Here is a 14,648-nt window from a genome sequence, read left to right as displayed (position 1 = left end):
CTCCAGGAAAGAGGCTAAAAATAAGGCTGTGGTGAAGAAGGCGGGGGGTGGGGGTGGAGGGGGGGTTGTGTGGGTCCAAGTCAGCCTGGAGCCCAGAGGAAAATCTGAGACTACCGTCCGGGCTGCCGTGACGCACGCTTCCCGTGCCAGCGGCCAGTGGGATCTCACCCGCCTGCGGCAGTGGCCCTTTGCAGGCCTGGAAGAGGGAAAACAACCCAGAAAGGCTTGGGCAGGGCCTGACCTGGAGTCTTACAGCCCGCCCGAGGCCCTGTTCCCTGGGGGGGTTTCTCTGACTTTCTGCCTGGAACTCAGGCCTTGGACCCAAGGCTGGATTGCAGGGGGCTGCTGGGACAGGGGCATTCAAAGCTTCCTGTTCCTTGGGGTCTAGACTGCTCAGGAGTTCCCGGGGGTCCTGGATGCCCATTTGGATGTGGTGAAATATTCCTCCCTGTTATGAAGCACTCTGTGCGGTGGAGGGAGTCAAGGAAGGCTTCCTGGAAGTGGAGGCAAATGCTGGACCTTAAAGTCATGGGTGGGGGAGTGCATCCAGTCAGATGGCTGGGATGTGCCTTGGGGAGGAAGCAAGAGTGTTTTGTTTCTTAAAATAATTTTATTTATTTAGGGCTGTGCTAGGTCTTTGTCGCTGCATGAGGGCCTCCTCTAGTTGCCGTGAGTGGGGCCTGCTCTCTAGTTGCCGTGCATGGACTTCTCATTGTAGTGGCTTGTCTTGCTGCAGAGTTCTCAGGCGCGAGGCCTTCAGTACTTGCGGCATATGGGCTCAGTAGATGTGGTGCACAGGCTTAGTTGCCCTGAGGTTTGTGGACTCTTCCTAGACCAGGGATTGAACCCATGTCCCCTGCATTGGCAGGTAGACTCCCAACCACTGGACCACCAGAGAAGTCCAAGAGTGTTTAGATTTGCTGTGCACACAGGCCACTTTCATTGTGACCAGTTTGATATGGGCTCCCTACCAGAAAGTGGGCCTGGGGTTACTGCAGAACCATGCCCTCCTCTGGGCTGTGGGTGGGGACCCAGTACAGGACCCTGAGGGAGTGGCACCCTCCTACCATCTCACTCTTTTTAAAATTTTTTAATTGGAAGAAAATTGCTTTACAATGTTGTATTGGTTTCTGCTGTACATCAGTCACATATACCCCCTTCCCCTTCTCTTACTGTCTCTTGACTCTCCCCATCCTTCTGTTTGCCCAGTGCCTAAATTGTGACAGTCTCTGTCCTGGGTTCTAGAGATGACTTGCTACGGTCCCAGCTCTCAAGGGGCTCATGGTCCAGTTGGGGTGGGGGGGTGGCGGGGAGGCAGGCACCTGTCCATCTGTCTGAGCTTTTCCCCCACAAACAGTCCCTGGGGGTTGGCTGTGTGCCCGGCCCTGGGCTGGGGAGGGGGGTGGGCAAGAGCAAACCATGCAGAAGCCATGGGACAAAAGAATGAGCTTGGGTTTTTGGTAATAGACCTGGTTTCAGATCTTGCCCCTGACATTTTGTGTGCTGTCTGACAAGCTATGTAATTTCGCGGAGCCTCGGTTTCCTCATATGTAAAATGGGGATGATAACCCTAGATCAGCATGGGTAGGAGGGCTAGAAATACCCCTTGTAGAGTCACACACAGTGCCTGGAACTCAGCAGGAACCAGCAACTAGGGGCTCTTGGCTCCTGGCCACAGCGGGTCCAAGGAGCTCATATCCATGTCCCTATGTCTTCTCTGTAGAACAAACTGATCTAGTGTGACAAGCGCTAAAACAAGGATGGACTTCGGAGAGTGGGGGCAAGGAGCTCTCCCCCTTTTGGGAGGGGGAGAAATCAAGGAAGACTTCCCAGAAGGGGAGGCATCTAAATTAGTTTTGAAGGAATGGCAAGAATTAATTCAGTCAACAAAATTGCGCCAGGGTAAGAAGAGGCAGAAATGCTCAAAATTCTCCAAGCCAGGCTTCAGCAATACATGAACTGTGAACTTCCAGACGTTCAAGCTGGTTTTAGAAAAGGCAAAGGAACCAGAGATCAAATTGCCAACATCCACTGGATCATTGAAAAAGCAAGAGAGTTCCGGAAAAACATCTATTTCTGCTTTATTGACTATGCCAAAGCCTTTGACTGTGTGGGTCACAATAAACTGTGGAAAATTCTGAAAGAGATAAGAATACCAGACCACCTGATCGGCCTCTTGAGAAACCTATATGCAGGTCAGGAACAACAGTTAGAACTGGACGTGGAAAAACAGACTGGTTCCAAATAGGAAAAGGAGTACGTCAAGGCTGTATATTTTCACCCTGCTTATTTAACTTAATTGCAGAGTACATCATGAGAAACGCTGGGCTGGAAGAAGCACAAGCTGGAATCAAGATTGCCAGGACAAATATCAATAACCTCAGATATGCAGATGACACCACCCTTATGGCAGAAAGTAAGGAGGAACTAAAAAGCCTCTTGATGAAAGTGAAAGTGGAGAGTGAAAAAGTTGGCCTAAAACTCAATATTCAGAAAACGAAGATCATGGCATCTGGTCCCATCACTTCATGGCAAATAGATGGGGAAACAGTGGAAACAGTGTCAGACTATTTTTTTGGGCTCCAAAATCACTGCAGATGGTGATTGCAGCCATGAAATCAAAAGACGCTTACTCCTTGGAAGGAAAGTTGTGACCAACCTAGATAGCATATTCAAAAGCAGAGACATTACGTTGCCAACAAAGGTCTGTCTAGTCAAGGCTATGGTTTTTCCTGTGGTCATGTATGGATGTGAGAGTTGGACTGTGAAGAAAGCTGAGCAATGAAAAATTGATGCTTCTGAACTGTGGTGTTGGAGAAGACTCTTGAGAGTCCCTTGGACTGCAAGGAGATCCAACCAATCCATTCTGAAGGAGATCAGCCCTGGAATTTCTTTGGAAGGAATGAGGCTAAAGCTGAAACTCCAATACTTTGGCCACCTGATACGAAGAGCTGACTCACTGGAAAAGACCCTGATGCTGGGAGGGATTGGGGGCAGGAAGAGAAGGGGATGACAGACGATGAGATGGCTGGATGGCATCACTGACTCGATGGACATTAGTTTGAGTGAACTCCGGGAGTTGGTGATGGACAGGGAGGCCTGGCGTGCTGCGATTCATGGGGTCGCAAAGAGTCAGACATGACTGAGCGACTGAACTGAACTGAACTGAAGAAGAGGCAGCAGGTATAGTTAGGGGGGGGCCATAGGTAGATTATGGTGGCTAGAGAATGGGGGTAGGGGTTGATGCCCTGAGAAGTGAGGCTGGAGGGTGATGTTGGCAGGGCTGAAGCTACAGCCCCATGGCCTGGTGAAGCCAGGGGAGGCACCGGTGATGGTGATTATGTGAGAGAGGGCTGTGATCAGATCAAAAAGCTACAGGCCCTGGCTCAGGACTGGGAATGGGCTGTGAGGTGGGGAGGTGAGTGTGGGTGGCTTCCCGAACTCAGCCATGCCACCCATAGCCCCTGGTGGAACTTGAGGCCTCTGAGTCTGAGTTGGGGGCACCTCGGAGGTCCTACTTGATGGCTCTGCCATCCGCAGACCCAGGATTGGCCCCTGGTTTCCGCCTTCGAGGTAAAGTCGCAGCCCGCCCCAGTTATTAAGTTGTTAGCTGGGTCTCACACAGCCTCTTCATTATGGGTAATTATGGTGAATCCTCTCTGGGTATTAACAAGGAGGAGAGCAGCTGCTCTTGACTGTCAGGCTGCTAGAACAGGAAATCCCTGGGCATCCCAGCCCTGGGTTTTGGGTGGGGGGGACAGTGGCATCTTCTGCAGTGCCGGCCACTGGACGGGACCTTCGTACTGTGTTTGGAGATTCTACTTTCAACCATTTCCCTGTGACTTTGAACTTGTGGCTTAACCTTCTGTGCCTCTGTTTCCTCATCTATCCAGTGGGATGATAGTACCAGCCACCCAGGGTTGTGTGAGGGCTGAATTGATAAAGCACTTAAAGCTCAGTAATATGAACCACTGGAGAAGGAAATGGAAACCCACTCCAGTTTTCTTGCCTGGAGAATCCCATGGACAGAGGAGCCTGCAGGTGGGCTACAGTCTATGGGGTCGCAGTGTCGGACACAACTGAGTGACTAAACAACAACAAAACAATATGAACCACCATCATTTTAGATGCCGGCATCAGCATCGCCGTGTTGAATTGTTCTAGGAGTTCCTGGAAGGCGGGGTCTGGTCCCTTCGTCTGTCCCCTGCGTGGGGAGCTCCAGAGAGAGGCCCTGTCTCCTGTCTCCGCTCTTCCTTCTCAGTGCAGGCATGCAGTGGTCAGGGGGGCTCTGGCCTGTGGTCCGGCCTCCTGTTGTCCTGAGATAAGCAGAGGCAGAGGCCCTGGGGCCTGTGGGGGTGGAGGGTTGTGCTTACCCAGGAGCCCTGGTAGAGGGCTACGTGAGGTCAGAGGGGGCCAGGACGTTGCTGGCCCGGTCCGTCCACAGCTGTCGATTGTTTCTAATTGTTCTAGTTACCAACCCCGCTGACGCTCCTAGTGGGAGTGCAGAGGTGGCTGGAAGTTGGGTGAAGGGCAGACATGGCCTCAAGGGCTCCCATTCCCCCAGGAAAGCAGGCCCGGAGCCCCACCTGCTTCCCTCTGCATCTTGGCTCCTCATTGGAAAACTGGGGGTCCTACTATACTCCTGAGGACAGCTGGGGGGATGTGTTTGTGCACATATGCAGGTGAGCAGGTATAAGCATTGCCTGCCTCTCTCACCACCCTCTCCTTGGTCAGAGGGCCTTCCCTGCAGCTTTCAGAGGCTGCCTATCCACTCTCTGGGCTGTGGGCTTCGGGGTCTCCCCTGAGGGCAGGGTCCACCTCTGGGGTTCCAGCACCTAGTCTGGGGCTGGGCTGTAGGTGGGCAAGAGGCCCAGGCTGGCAGTAGGAGGCTTGGCTGCCCTAGGTGGGCTGAGTGATCATGGAGAAGCCTCGCTTGTCTGCTCCTCGGACCCCACACTGGCTGAGTGCAGGGTTAAACACTGCAGGATGGACGCTTGGCCTCCATGGCCCCCAGTGGCCTGGCTAAACTGGGCAGGGTGGAGTTCTCTAGTTGGGGCCAGGCTGGACCCAGAGGGGTGGAAAGAGGACTGGGCGGAGGCTGAGGGTCACCTGGGCGGGCGGAGGGGTGAGGGTGCCCTGGGCTCAGGCGTCTCCAATAATCACCCTCTGTCTTCTCCCAGGCGTTCTTCTGGATATCCAGCAACACTTTGGGGTCAAGGACCGCAGCGCCGGTTTGCTGCAGTCAGGTGAGGCCCGTCTCCCATCCTGGTCCCCCCACCTGGCTTTCTACCCGGTGGGGATTCCCTGCCCATCTCTTCCATTGTCCTGACTTGCTGAAAAGAACGTGAGCTTTGTGTCCAACATCCCACCTTGTCACTCACATAAGGCGCTACTTCTCCCAGCCTCTGCTTCTATTCTTGTAAAACAAACAGCACCTGCCCTCAGGGCTGTGGGTAAGAACGCAGGCACCTGGGAATCACCTCTCAGATGCCAAAGCAGGAAATTCTAGCTGATCAGCCTCAGAGCAGTTTGCAGACCCAGGGCAGGAGCCTGAGAAACCTGGGTCCCAGACTAGACCTGGGTCTGAGGTTCTCGGCCTCTCTCGCCTGAGATCCTGGCCTTGGGACTGATGGGGAGGCAGGGCCCACCCTCCCTGGGCCAGGGCAGCACGGCAGGTGATTATACAGTTATTCCAGCCTCTCTTCCCCTCCCTCCAGGGTCCATGTCAACCTTGCGCCTGCCCAGTGGCCCTGTTGGACCTGAGCTCCTGGCCCTCCCATGGGCTGTGGCCCTGCTGGCCGTGCCCTCAGCAGGACCCCCATGCCGGGGCAGAGACTCGGAGCGGTGTTACATCCTAGGGCTGGTCCTGACCCGGCCCTGACCTTGCTGTGTGGCTGGTTCCCTTGGCCCTGGTTTCCTCCGGCTGTGAGGCCCAGTTAGATGTGGGGGAGAAGGTCCATGGTCTGCATTCCAGTCTGGGAACCCAGTCCCCTCCCGGGCTCTCCGGGGAGGCAGGGGTGGAGAGAGCTGGCTCCGTCCAGGAACCTGCCTGACCTGTCTGGGTGGCATTCCAGCATGCCTGGTGCCAGGCCTCCTTGAGCCACAGCCACTCAGCCAGGCTCCGTTTCTCACTTCCTAGGTGGGGTCTTCTGGGCTTAGAGAGAAGGCAGATGTACAGCTCCAGGGTTCAGCCCTAATAGGTGAGAATGGACGGAGCTGGGACTGGGGCAATCTGTGGGGCCCAGCTTCTCCTAAGGGCATCCAGGTCCCCCTCGCCTCTGCAGACATCACCTCCCAAGCCCCTCTGTGGGCTCCTTGCCCCCTTCCTGCCCTTGCTTGGCCTCCTTTGGCTGGATCAGAGCAAGTCATCCTGCCTTGGAGCCTGGGACAGGTTCCTCCAGCCTCCTGGGCTCCGGGGAATGCACTGACCAGCACTTACAGCCTGGGAGATGGGGGAGACAGAGGTCAAGCCTCATGGGAGTGTGGGAGGGAGCAGGCTGCCAAGCTGGTGAGGGAAGGGCAGGAGGGAGCCTCGTCCCCCATCCTCCTCCCTCCAGAGCCCCTGAGTCACTGGGGGCCCAGCCCAAGCCTCATCCCCTTCCAGGTTGCTGAGTGATCTTCCCCTGCTCTCGTCTCCTCCATTCAACCCCCACTGATGGAGGTCAGGGCCAGTGCATCCACCCAGGGAGAGGGTGGGAGGGCTGCAAGGGTCAAGGCTTTGCCACAGTTATGTCCTGGGCTGTGCCTGTCTTGGTTAAGAGAGAAGTCATGGCAGCCCCTACTTATCCCTGGTCACCTGGTTGGAGGTGGACAGACCATCCACAGCATCATCATCTTTGATTCATCCTCCTCCAAGCTCCCTTTGGTCGGCTTCACTTTCAGGATGGAAGCATAGAGGTCAAGAGAGGGGAAGTGACTTGCTCAAGGTCTCATGGTGAGAGAGTAGCAGGCCTGGCATTGGGACTTCTGCGTATGGGGTCTTCTTGGCTTGGGATGGGACACAGACACTCACTGGATTGGTGAGGCTTGTCCCAGGCGTCAGAGTGTCTGGCATCTCAACATTCTTTGGGTGAGTGCCTCTAGGCTGTGGTGAGCATTTCTAGCACTCTCCAAGACCCTCTAGTCTTCGCCCTGTGGTCCTCATCCTACCCCCTACCCTGGGCACCAGCTGGGAGGGCTCCCCAGAGTATCCTTGCCCTTCTGGCCAACTGAGCCAAGAAGCCAGGTGGGCTGGACCAGGACGTGACTCAGTGGGCTACCAGGCAAATCATCGAATTGGCTTGGGCCCCAGGCACCTGTCTCTTCCCCAAGCACTGATAAGGTCGGAGCCAGGTGGAGGGCGCCAGCCAGGTGTTGGTGCTTGCCCAGATCAAAGGGCCAGGATTGAGGGCTGGGATGCCTGCTTATTTGTGGGCACCAGGGGCTGCTGGGCCAGGAGACAGGGTTGGGGGGCAGGGGCGGAGAGTTCGGCCTGGACCTGCCCGTGCTGTTTCCCCTGGGGACCAGAGCATGAAGGCTGGTTTGGGAAGAGCCTACTTTTGGCAGCCCCCTTGCATATTGCTGCCAGCTCTGAGCCGGCCCCTCGGCTGCAGCAGCCGTAGCTCAGCCTCTGGGAAAGCCCACAGCAGAAGTACAGCTCTTGGGTCTTGCGGTCTTGGGAAGTCAAGAGTCCCCAGAGCCCACACCTAAAGGGGCAGCTGTTGCCAAACCTACTGCTCAGCAGACCCTGCGCTAGGCTCTGCCTCGGACTCAGTCCTTGCATGCAGGAAGATTCCTTGTATTGATGGGAACAGAAGACATATTTAGTCCCCATCCAGCGGAGACTGTGGGAGCCTGGGGTGGTGGTGGTTGTAGCAGAGAGCGTGGACCTAGCTGTGTCAGGTGGCAAGTCAAGACTTCCCGGAGGAGGGGACATTTGAGTGGGGCTTTGAAGGATGACTTAGAATTTGCTCAGGGGAAAGCAGGGCTTCCCAGGTGGCGCAGTGATAAAGAATCTGCCTGCCAATGCAGGAGACATAGGAGACTTGGGTTTGATCCGTGGGTCAGGAAGATCCCCTGGAGGAGGGATGGCAACCCACTCCAGTATTCTTGCCTGGAGAATTCCATGGGCAGAGAAGCCTGGCGGGCTACAGTCCATGGGGCCTTTAAAGAGTAGGACGTGCCTGAGCACACACACACACACACACACAGGGGAAAGGACTTCAGTTAGCTTGTTGATTTGTCAGAGTTTCCCCCTTCCAGCTGGATAAAATATGTCAAGAAAACATATTTAAATGACATAGCTGAGTTTGAAAGCTAAAGCTAGCAGGGACATTTCCAGGTGATAGAAACAAAGAGTTGAACTCGGAAACAGGAGTGGGAGCTGGTACCAAAGCCAAGTGGGGACCAGCATATGTCTTAGAAGCTTGTTACAGTATTTTTAATGTAAACATTTTTATCACAAAGACTTTCAAATATACACAAATCATAGAATAATGTAACAGGTTTCCATAGAGCTATCACCCAGATTCATCACAGTATGACTAGTCTGGCCCAGACTTGGGGGTATTTTTTACTTTGAAGATTGTGCAGAGCAGATTTGGGTCCCTGTGTTTTTAGTTGATCACCAATATATGGGTGATACGGGGCAAGCTCAGGCTGATGGACAGTTTTTCCATCCGTGAAAAGACATGGCTTCCTTGGTTCAGCATTTTAGCAGGGAGCCGAGTTTAGCTCGTGCTTTGTACAGGCCTGGGAATTCCACCCACTTCCACAGACAGGCATCTGTTTTCAGGAATCCCAGTAGAAACAAATTCCAAACTGCTCCTTAGGGAAGCTGTCATGACCCAGGACCTGCACAAGACACAGGTGACAATTCCCACTGAAGACAAACCCAAATTCAAAATGAACAGAGCATACAGGGAAACCCACATTTGTGGGAGAGAGTCCACCAGCTCCGAAAATGGGGAAACCCACTCCTAAAGAATTAGAACAGACTCATTTGAAAGGACTTTACGTTAGGTATGTTTAACACTCAAAGCTCTAAAGAACGAGTAGAATTTATAGGACTAGAATAGCATATTATTTAAAAAAAAAAAAAAAAGAGTAAGGAGATGTTTAAAAGCCCTAAATTCGAAATTCTGGAGTGAAAAATATAAGTATTAAAATAAAAAATAATTAGATGAGTTAACAAGTAGACTAGACCCAGTTGAAGAGAAAATAAGTGAATGAGAAGCTGGATCTGAGGACACTGGCATAAATGCAACTCGGGAGCGGGGAGTGAGAGTGAGGGCCGTGCTGGCTCTGGTGTGAATTTTGTTATGGGGAGAGCTAAGGTGAGGGGCTGGGGACAGCAGGCGGGGTCTGATGGTGTGGAGCATCTGGGTTTTGTCTGGAGGCAGTGGGGAGCCAGAGAAGATAGCAGATCAGGGCTGGTCCCTGTAAGGTGTGTGCATCAGGAGGGTCACGCTGGGGCTGAGTGTGGGAGCAGATGGAGGGGGAAGCTGGTAGGCAACTCAGAGCTGGGGTTTGTGGCATCACGAGGAAGGGCTAGGATTCGGGGGCAGGGGACAGAGGAAGGGCCAGCTCAGACTGAAACCAGACGGCGCCTTTGCTTTGGCACTGAGTCTCCCTCCCCACTTTTCTCCCTCCCCACTTCGGCCAGCCCGGCAATATCCTCCAGCTTTGGCAAAGACTCAGGTTCTGCAGGCAAAGTTGGGCAGCCCCTGTGGCTGTCCCCCCACGGCCCTCCTGTCTGAAGGGATGCTGGAGAACCTCTCTTCCTGAGGCCTCAGTGGCCAGCCTAGGGTCTATATCCTGAGCAGAGTCTGAAAGAGGTGTAGTTCCCCTCTTTCCTTCCTCTTGAGTGTGGTGGGTGTCCAGGCACTGATGGGGGGTGCGGGCGCTGATCTGGGTCCTCCTGGTCATCTTAGCTGGCCTGGGCCTCCATCCTCCATATCCCATGGGCAGGCATAGCCTGACCCCCACTGCCCTGTGCCTGCCTGAGCTCCCTCCCTGCCCACAGGATGTGGAGGATGGTGAGTCTCCTTCCAATAATAAGTTGGTCGGATCCGGATTTTGTAAAAATAACCCTGGTCCAGCCCAGGCTAAGGTGGGGCTGGGCACGTGCTCCAAGGCCATGGTGTGGGAGTCCAGGGCTCCCCAAGTGCAGACCTCACCCACTCCTGCTCCAGGACTACCTCCTCAGCAGCCCCAGGGGATGGAGTGTGGGGAGGGGGGTGGTGGTAGAGGGGTTCCTGGGGCTGCCTGCCAGGGCTCAGAGCTCTCAGTGGGGGTTGCTTTGAGCTGTGGGTGCTGGCCTCCTCAGCAGGCCCACCAGGAGAAAGCTTTCAGCCAGCACCACGAGAGGTGGAGGGCGCCTTAGGGACGCTCTCAAGCCCTGATGACTTCCTGTTGGCCCTGCGACGAGGAGGTGGGACTTCCTGGCAGTCCAATGGTTAAGACTCTGCACTTCCACTGCAGAGGATGCAGGTTCTGTCCCCAGGGACCTAGATCCCACAAGCATGCGTGCGTGCGTGCTCAATTATGTCCGACTCTGTGACCCCATGGACTGTAGCTCGCCAGGCTCATCTGTCCGTGGGATTCTCCAGGCAAGAATACTGGAGCGGGATCCTCCTCCAGGGGATCTTCCCAATCCAGGGGTTGAACCTGCGTCTCCTGCATTGGCAGGTGGATTCTTTACCACTGTGCTATTCAGGAAGCCAGTGCTGGGAGGCAAAAAAATTAAAGAAAAAGTGGGAAGGGGGCATCACCCATCTTGCAGAGGAAGCAGCAAGGCTCAGACCCAGCTTCTTCTGGTGAGCCAGGGGCTTGGACTCCTCCCACACCGCCCTCCGAGGCCCTGCCCCCTGCCTTGGCTCCCTGCCTGTGGCTCCATTGTCTGGGACCTGTGGGCTCAGCACATGTGAGCTGACGGAGGGCATCCCCACACCCTGACCACAGGATGTCCTCGTGCTGGGAAAGCCATCCCTGCCGAGACCAGGGGTGGGGCAGCCACTCTGCCCAGAAAGCTCTCCTCGAATAAACAAAGACTATGGGGTTGGTGGTGGTGGGCCCGGGAAGCTTCTAGCCTGGGCTGGTCTTTATTTTCATCAGAGCTTCCTGCTGGCTGGAGAAGGCTCTGGCCCTTTCCTGGGACATGGGTCACCTGTCCAGGCCTTTGCCCGTGTTGTTCCTCCCGTCAGGAATTTGTTTTCCTCTGGTCCCTACCTGGTTGTGTTCAGGCCTCTCTGCTGGCCTGTGACATCCCTGAGGGCCAGGAAAGGTCCTTTTTCTTGTCTCCCCTGAGCAGAAGGGGAGGGCTGTCAAGATGGATTGAGTCTTCCTGCTGACCTTGGACTCCCTTGTCCCCAAGGGGAAGGCCCTGAGGAACAAGGGAGGCCAAGGTCAAGAGGGTTGCTGTGTCATCTTGAGCAATTTCCTCCACCTTCCAGTGGCTCCGGCTATAAAATGGGACTCGATGCCCTTTGGCAGGATGAGGGTGGGGAAAGGGCGTGGCTGCTCCAACAGGAGTCCACCTGCAGTCCTGGGTGCCTCTGGCCACACAGAGCATGCACAAAACCAGTGGGGGAAGTGCAAGAGGGGCTGCCTTCTGGTTCCGCTGTGGACAGGAGGGTAGGGTTGGACCAGGATGGCTGGATGTCAGGCTGAGGCCTGACCCACCTCCTTCAGCCTCTCTGCACCCATCCAGTGGGGGCTTGTCTAGCTCTGCAGATCTCCCACTGCCCACTCACTAACCGCCAGACCCGGTCCTAGGGGTTACGGCCTGGTCCCCCTCCCCATCCCCATCCCTTGCTGCTCCCTTCGTCACCTTCCCAGCCTGCAGCCTCCTGCATCTTCCTGCTGTCCCTGACACACCCTGAACTTTCTCTGACCTTTGGAACATCAGCTGGGATCTTCTGCTTTCCCGGCCTGGCAGTCTGTAGTGTGATTTAGAGCAAGGACTTTGGAGTCAAGTTGGAGTATAAATTCTGCCTCAGCCACACACTAGCTGTGTGATGTCACTCCTTTAAGCCTCTATTGTATCTTCTGTGAGATGAAGATAATAGAATCAGATTGAGGGAATCTGTGCTTATGTCCAGGGTACATCCCTGGGCCTTGCCTAGAATAAATGCTCCATAAATGGTAACTGCAGTTATTATTAATGGTCAGCATTATGGCTCATTAACCATTATACAGTCATACGATTTGTAACTGATCTTTTAGTATTCTTGATTTTAAGTGTTATCATCACCTCAGTAAACTCATATGGAGCCTTCAATGCCCATCTCTGGCATCACTGCCTCCAGGAAGCCTCCCTACTGTCTTGGCAGAATTTAGCCCTATTTGCTGGTTCCTTGGCATTTTAACTCTTTAAGCTGGGCAACCCACAGATGAGGTCTACTCCCTGGTTGGACAGCGGGGGCAACTCCTACTCTAATTTTTTTTCTGCCCACTCCCCACCTTGCAGAGACAGGCATAGACTGAACGAGTCTTCCTTCTTCCCTAACATGTGGAGTCCTCAGGAGACTGCAGTCTCTTTCCTACCCCTATTCTGCTCTGATCTCAGGCAGATCCTGGGAGACAGACCCAGCAGGAACAATTCTTTTTCTAGATACGAGGAAATAATTTCTACCTTGACTGATCTACACAAGGGCCCTTTGTTGACCAAGGCTGACCCACTCTGGGCAGGGCGTGGCATTAAGCACTTTACAAGCATTATCTCAGTAGTGCCCAGAGCTAGCCGGGAGTTGCTATTTTTATCTTCATTTCACAGATGAGGAAGTTGGCATGCCGGAGGTGGCTTAGACTCCTGAGAGTTGATTGTTAAATTTTCAGGAATTGTGTGAGCTTCTTGTTAAGCACAGACCGTTGTTAAAAACTAAATTACATCAACTTACAATTAAACAACATATTAAAAACAAAGGTAATAAACACTCAAGAATCATCACTTCCTAATTATTTTACTGCCTTGTATCTATTATCTGCGTTCTTTAGGTTATTTATGTCTGTTGAATCTGGATGGTAGATTCATATACAGCTCTGCGGGACTGTGTATCTCTTCTCAATTCTGATCAGTGACATCATGTTGGGAGCTTGAAATCAGGCCACATTGGGAGTATTTGCACCATGAAAACTGGCAACACTACTCATCAGGGCCCGCCTCCCTCCACCTTTTGGAGAGACAGTTGCTAAACATTTATCAGCATACCATGGAATGAGGAACAGAGAGGTTGTGACCTGCCCAAGGTCAGCCCGCTGGCAAGGAACAGAGCTGAATTCGAGCCTGGGCAGTGTGTCTGGAGTCCAGATTCTTGCACCTCTCTGCTGTGCTGATTCTGCAGCAGGCCCCCATCACCCAGTTGGGATTACAAAGTATCCTTACACCCAAACACACTCTCTGTCTTCCTCCAGAGGATAAGAGACAGTCACGCGGCCCCAGCCTGCCCTCCTCCCTCCGTCTGTCTCTTCTGCTAGGGGCACAGGCCTGTGAGGGACCAGCCAGCCCCTGTGAATGTCCAACTTGGCGGTCAGAGGCCACTCTGTCTGCTCACCCGGCCTTTGTCTGGCCATCTGCCCGTCAGCTGCGGGTCCGCCTTCCAGGAGGAGGAATCAGGGGCTGCTTCTCTGCGTGACCTGGCGCCTACCCGGCCTTGCTGGCCTCTTCATCCCACCTGGGACCCCCAAGGCCCCTCCCATCCTGCTAGAGCCATCCCCATGGGGTCCTCTAAGACTCTGCTGCTCTCTTGTTCTGGAAGAACAAAACCAGGTCACCTCACGCCTCAGCTCAGCATCCTCTGGTGTCTTCCTCTGTCACTAGAAGCCATAGTCACCTCAGTGGGCCACAAGACCCTGCCCCATCTGGCCTTTCCTCCAGGTCCCTCTACATCAGCTACTCTGCTCTCTGTTGTTCCACAAATACGCTAAGCCCACTTCTGCTCCAGGACCTTTGCATTTGTCCTCAATCTAATATCTGCATGATTCATCTCCTCATCTCCTCCAGGTCTTTGTTGAAATGTCACCTTCTCTGACCTTTCTATTTTAAACGTTTACGCTTGTATTCTTTCTCTGACACGCTTTTCCTATCTCCTTTTTCTTCCCTTTTCCCCTCCTTAGCACTTGTCACCACCTGACATACTATATTTTTAATTTTATTGTCTGTTTCTCACTAGAATGAAAGCTTCAAGAGGCCAGGAATTTTCGTCTTTGTTGAATGGATGAAAGGATGGATGAATGAGCGAGTTATTGAATGAATGAATGAACAAAGAAATGACAATGTTCCTAATTGTTAGGAAAGCCTCTGTAGCTTACTGGGAGTTAGGGTGGTTGTGTGATCAGGCCAGCATGAGACCTGGGTTTCCAGGTTCAGTTCTGCCCTCTTTTGCTGTGTGGCCTTGGGCAGGTTCCTTTCCCTCTCTGAACCTCTTTTTCAAATATAATAAAGAGAGCGGTATGGCAAAGTATAAAGAAGACTGGCTTGAATCGGGCAGATAGGAGGTCAAATCCCCACTGGGACACTTTACTGCCAGTGGGGCTCTGGGCAAATCACTTCTCTCTGAGTGTGTGTGAGAGAGAAGTGACATGGGACAGGGGTCAGAAGGACACACAAGATTCTGATGCGGTGAACCCCCAGAACAGCCCCTGGTGCATAAAAGTGTTCACTGAATAAA

General features: G+C 53.6%; 1 protein-coding gene across 4 annotated transcripts in view; it reads left to right on the top strand.

The window, feature by feature from the left end:
• SPNS2 (SPNS lysolipid transporter 2, sphingosine-1-phosphate) overlaps positions 1 to 14,648 on the top strand; it is a 38,995-nt gene that overhangs the window by 11,714 nt on the left and 12,633 nt on the right. The window contains exons 1-2 of one of the 4 annotated variants that reach the window (XM_055576850.1): positions 3,022 to 3,573; positions 5,181 to 5,246. In XM_055576850.1, the coding sequence (XP_055432825.1) occupies positions 3,522 to 3,573; positions 5,181 to 5,246 (118 nt within the window). In that variant the 5' untranslated portion in view covers positions 3,022 to 3,521. The other 3 variants (XM_055576848.1, XM_055576851.1, XM_055576847.1) reach the window with 3 other exon arrangements.

The sequence above is a fragment of the Bubalus kerabau genome, chromosome 4 (assembly GCF_029407905.1).
Source record: "Bubalus kerabau isolate K-KA32 ecotype Philippines breed swamp buffalo chromosome 4, PCC_UOA_SB_1v2, whole genome shotgun sequence".
NCBI lineage: Eukaryota > Metazoa > Chordata > Mammalia > Artiodactyla > Bovidae > Bubalus > Bubalus kerabau.
Note: the sequence above shows the minus strand (reverse complement) of the source record. Positions and strands in the feature narration are given on the sequence as shown.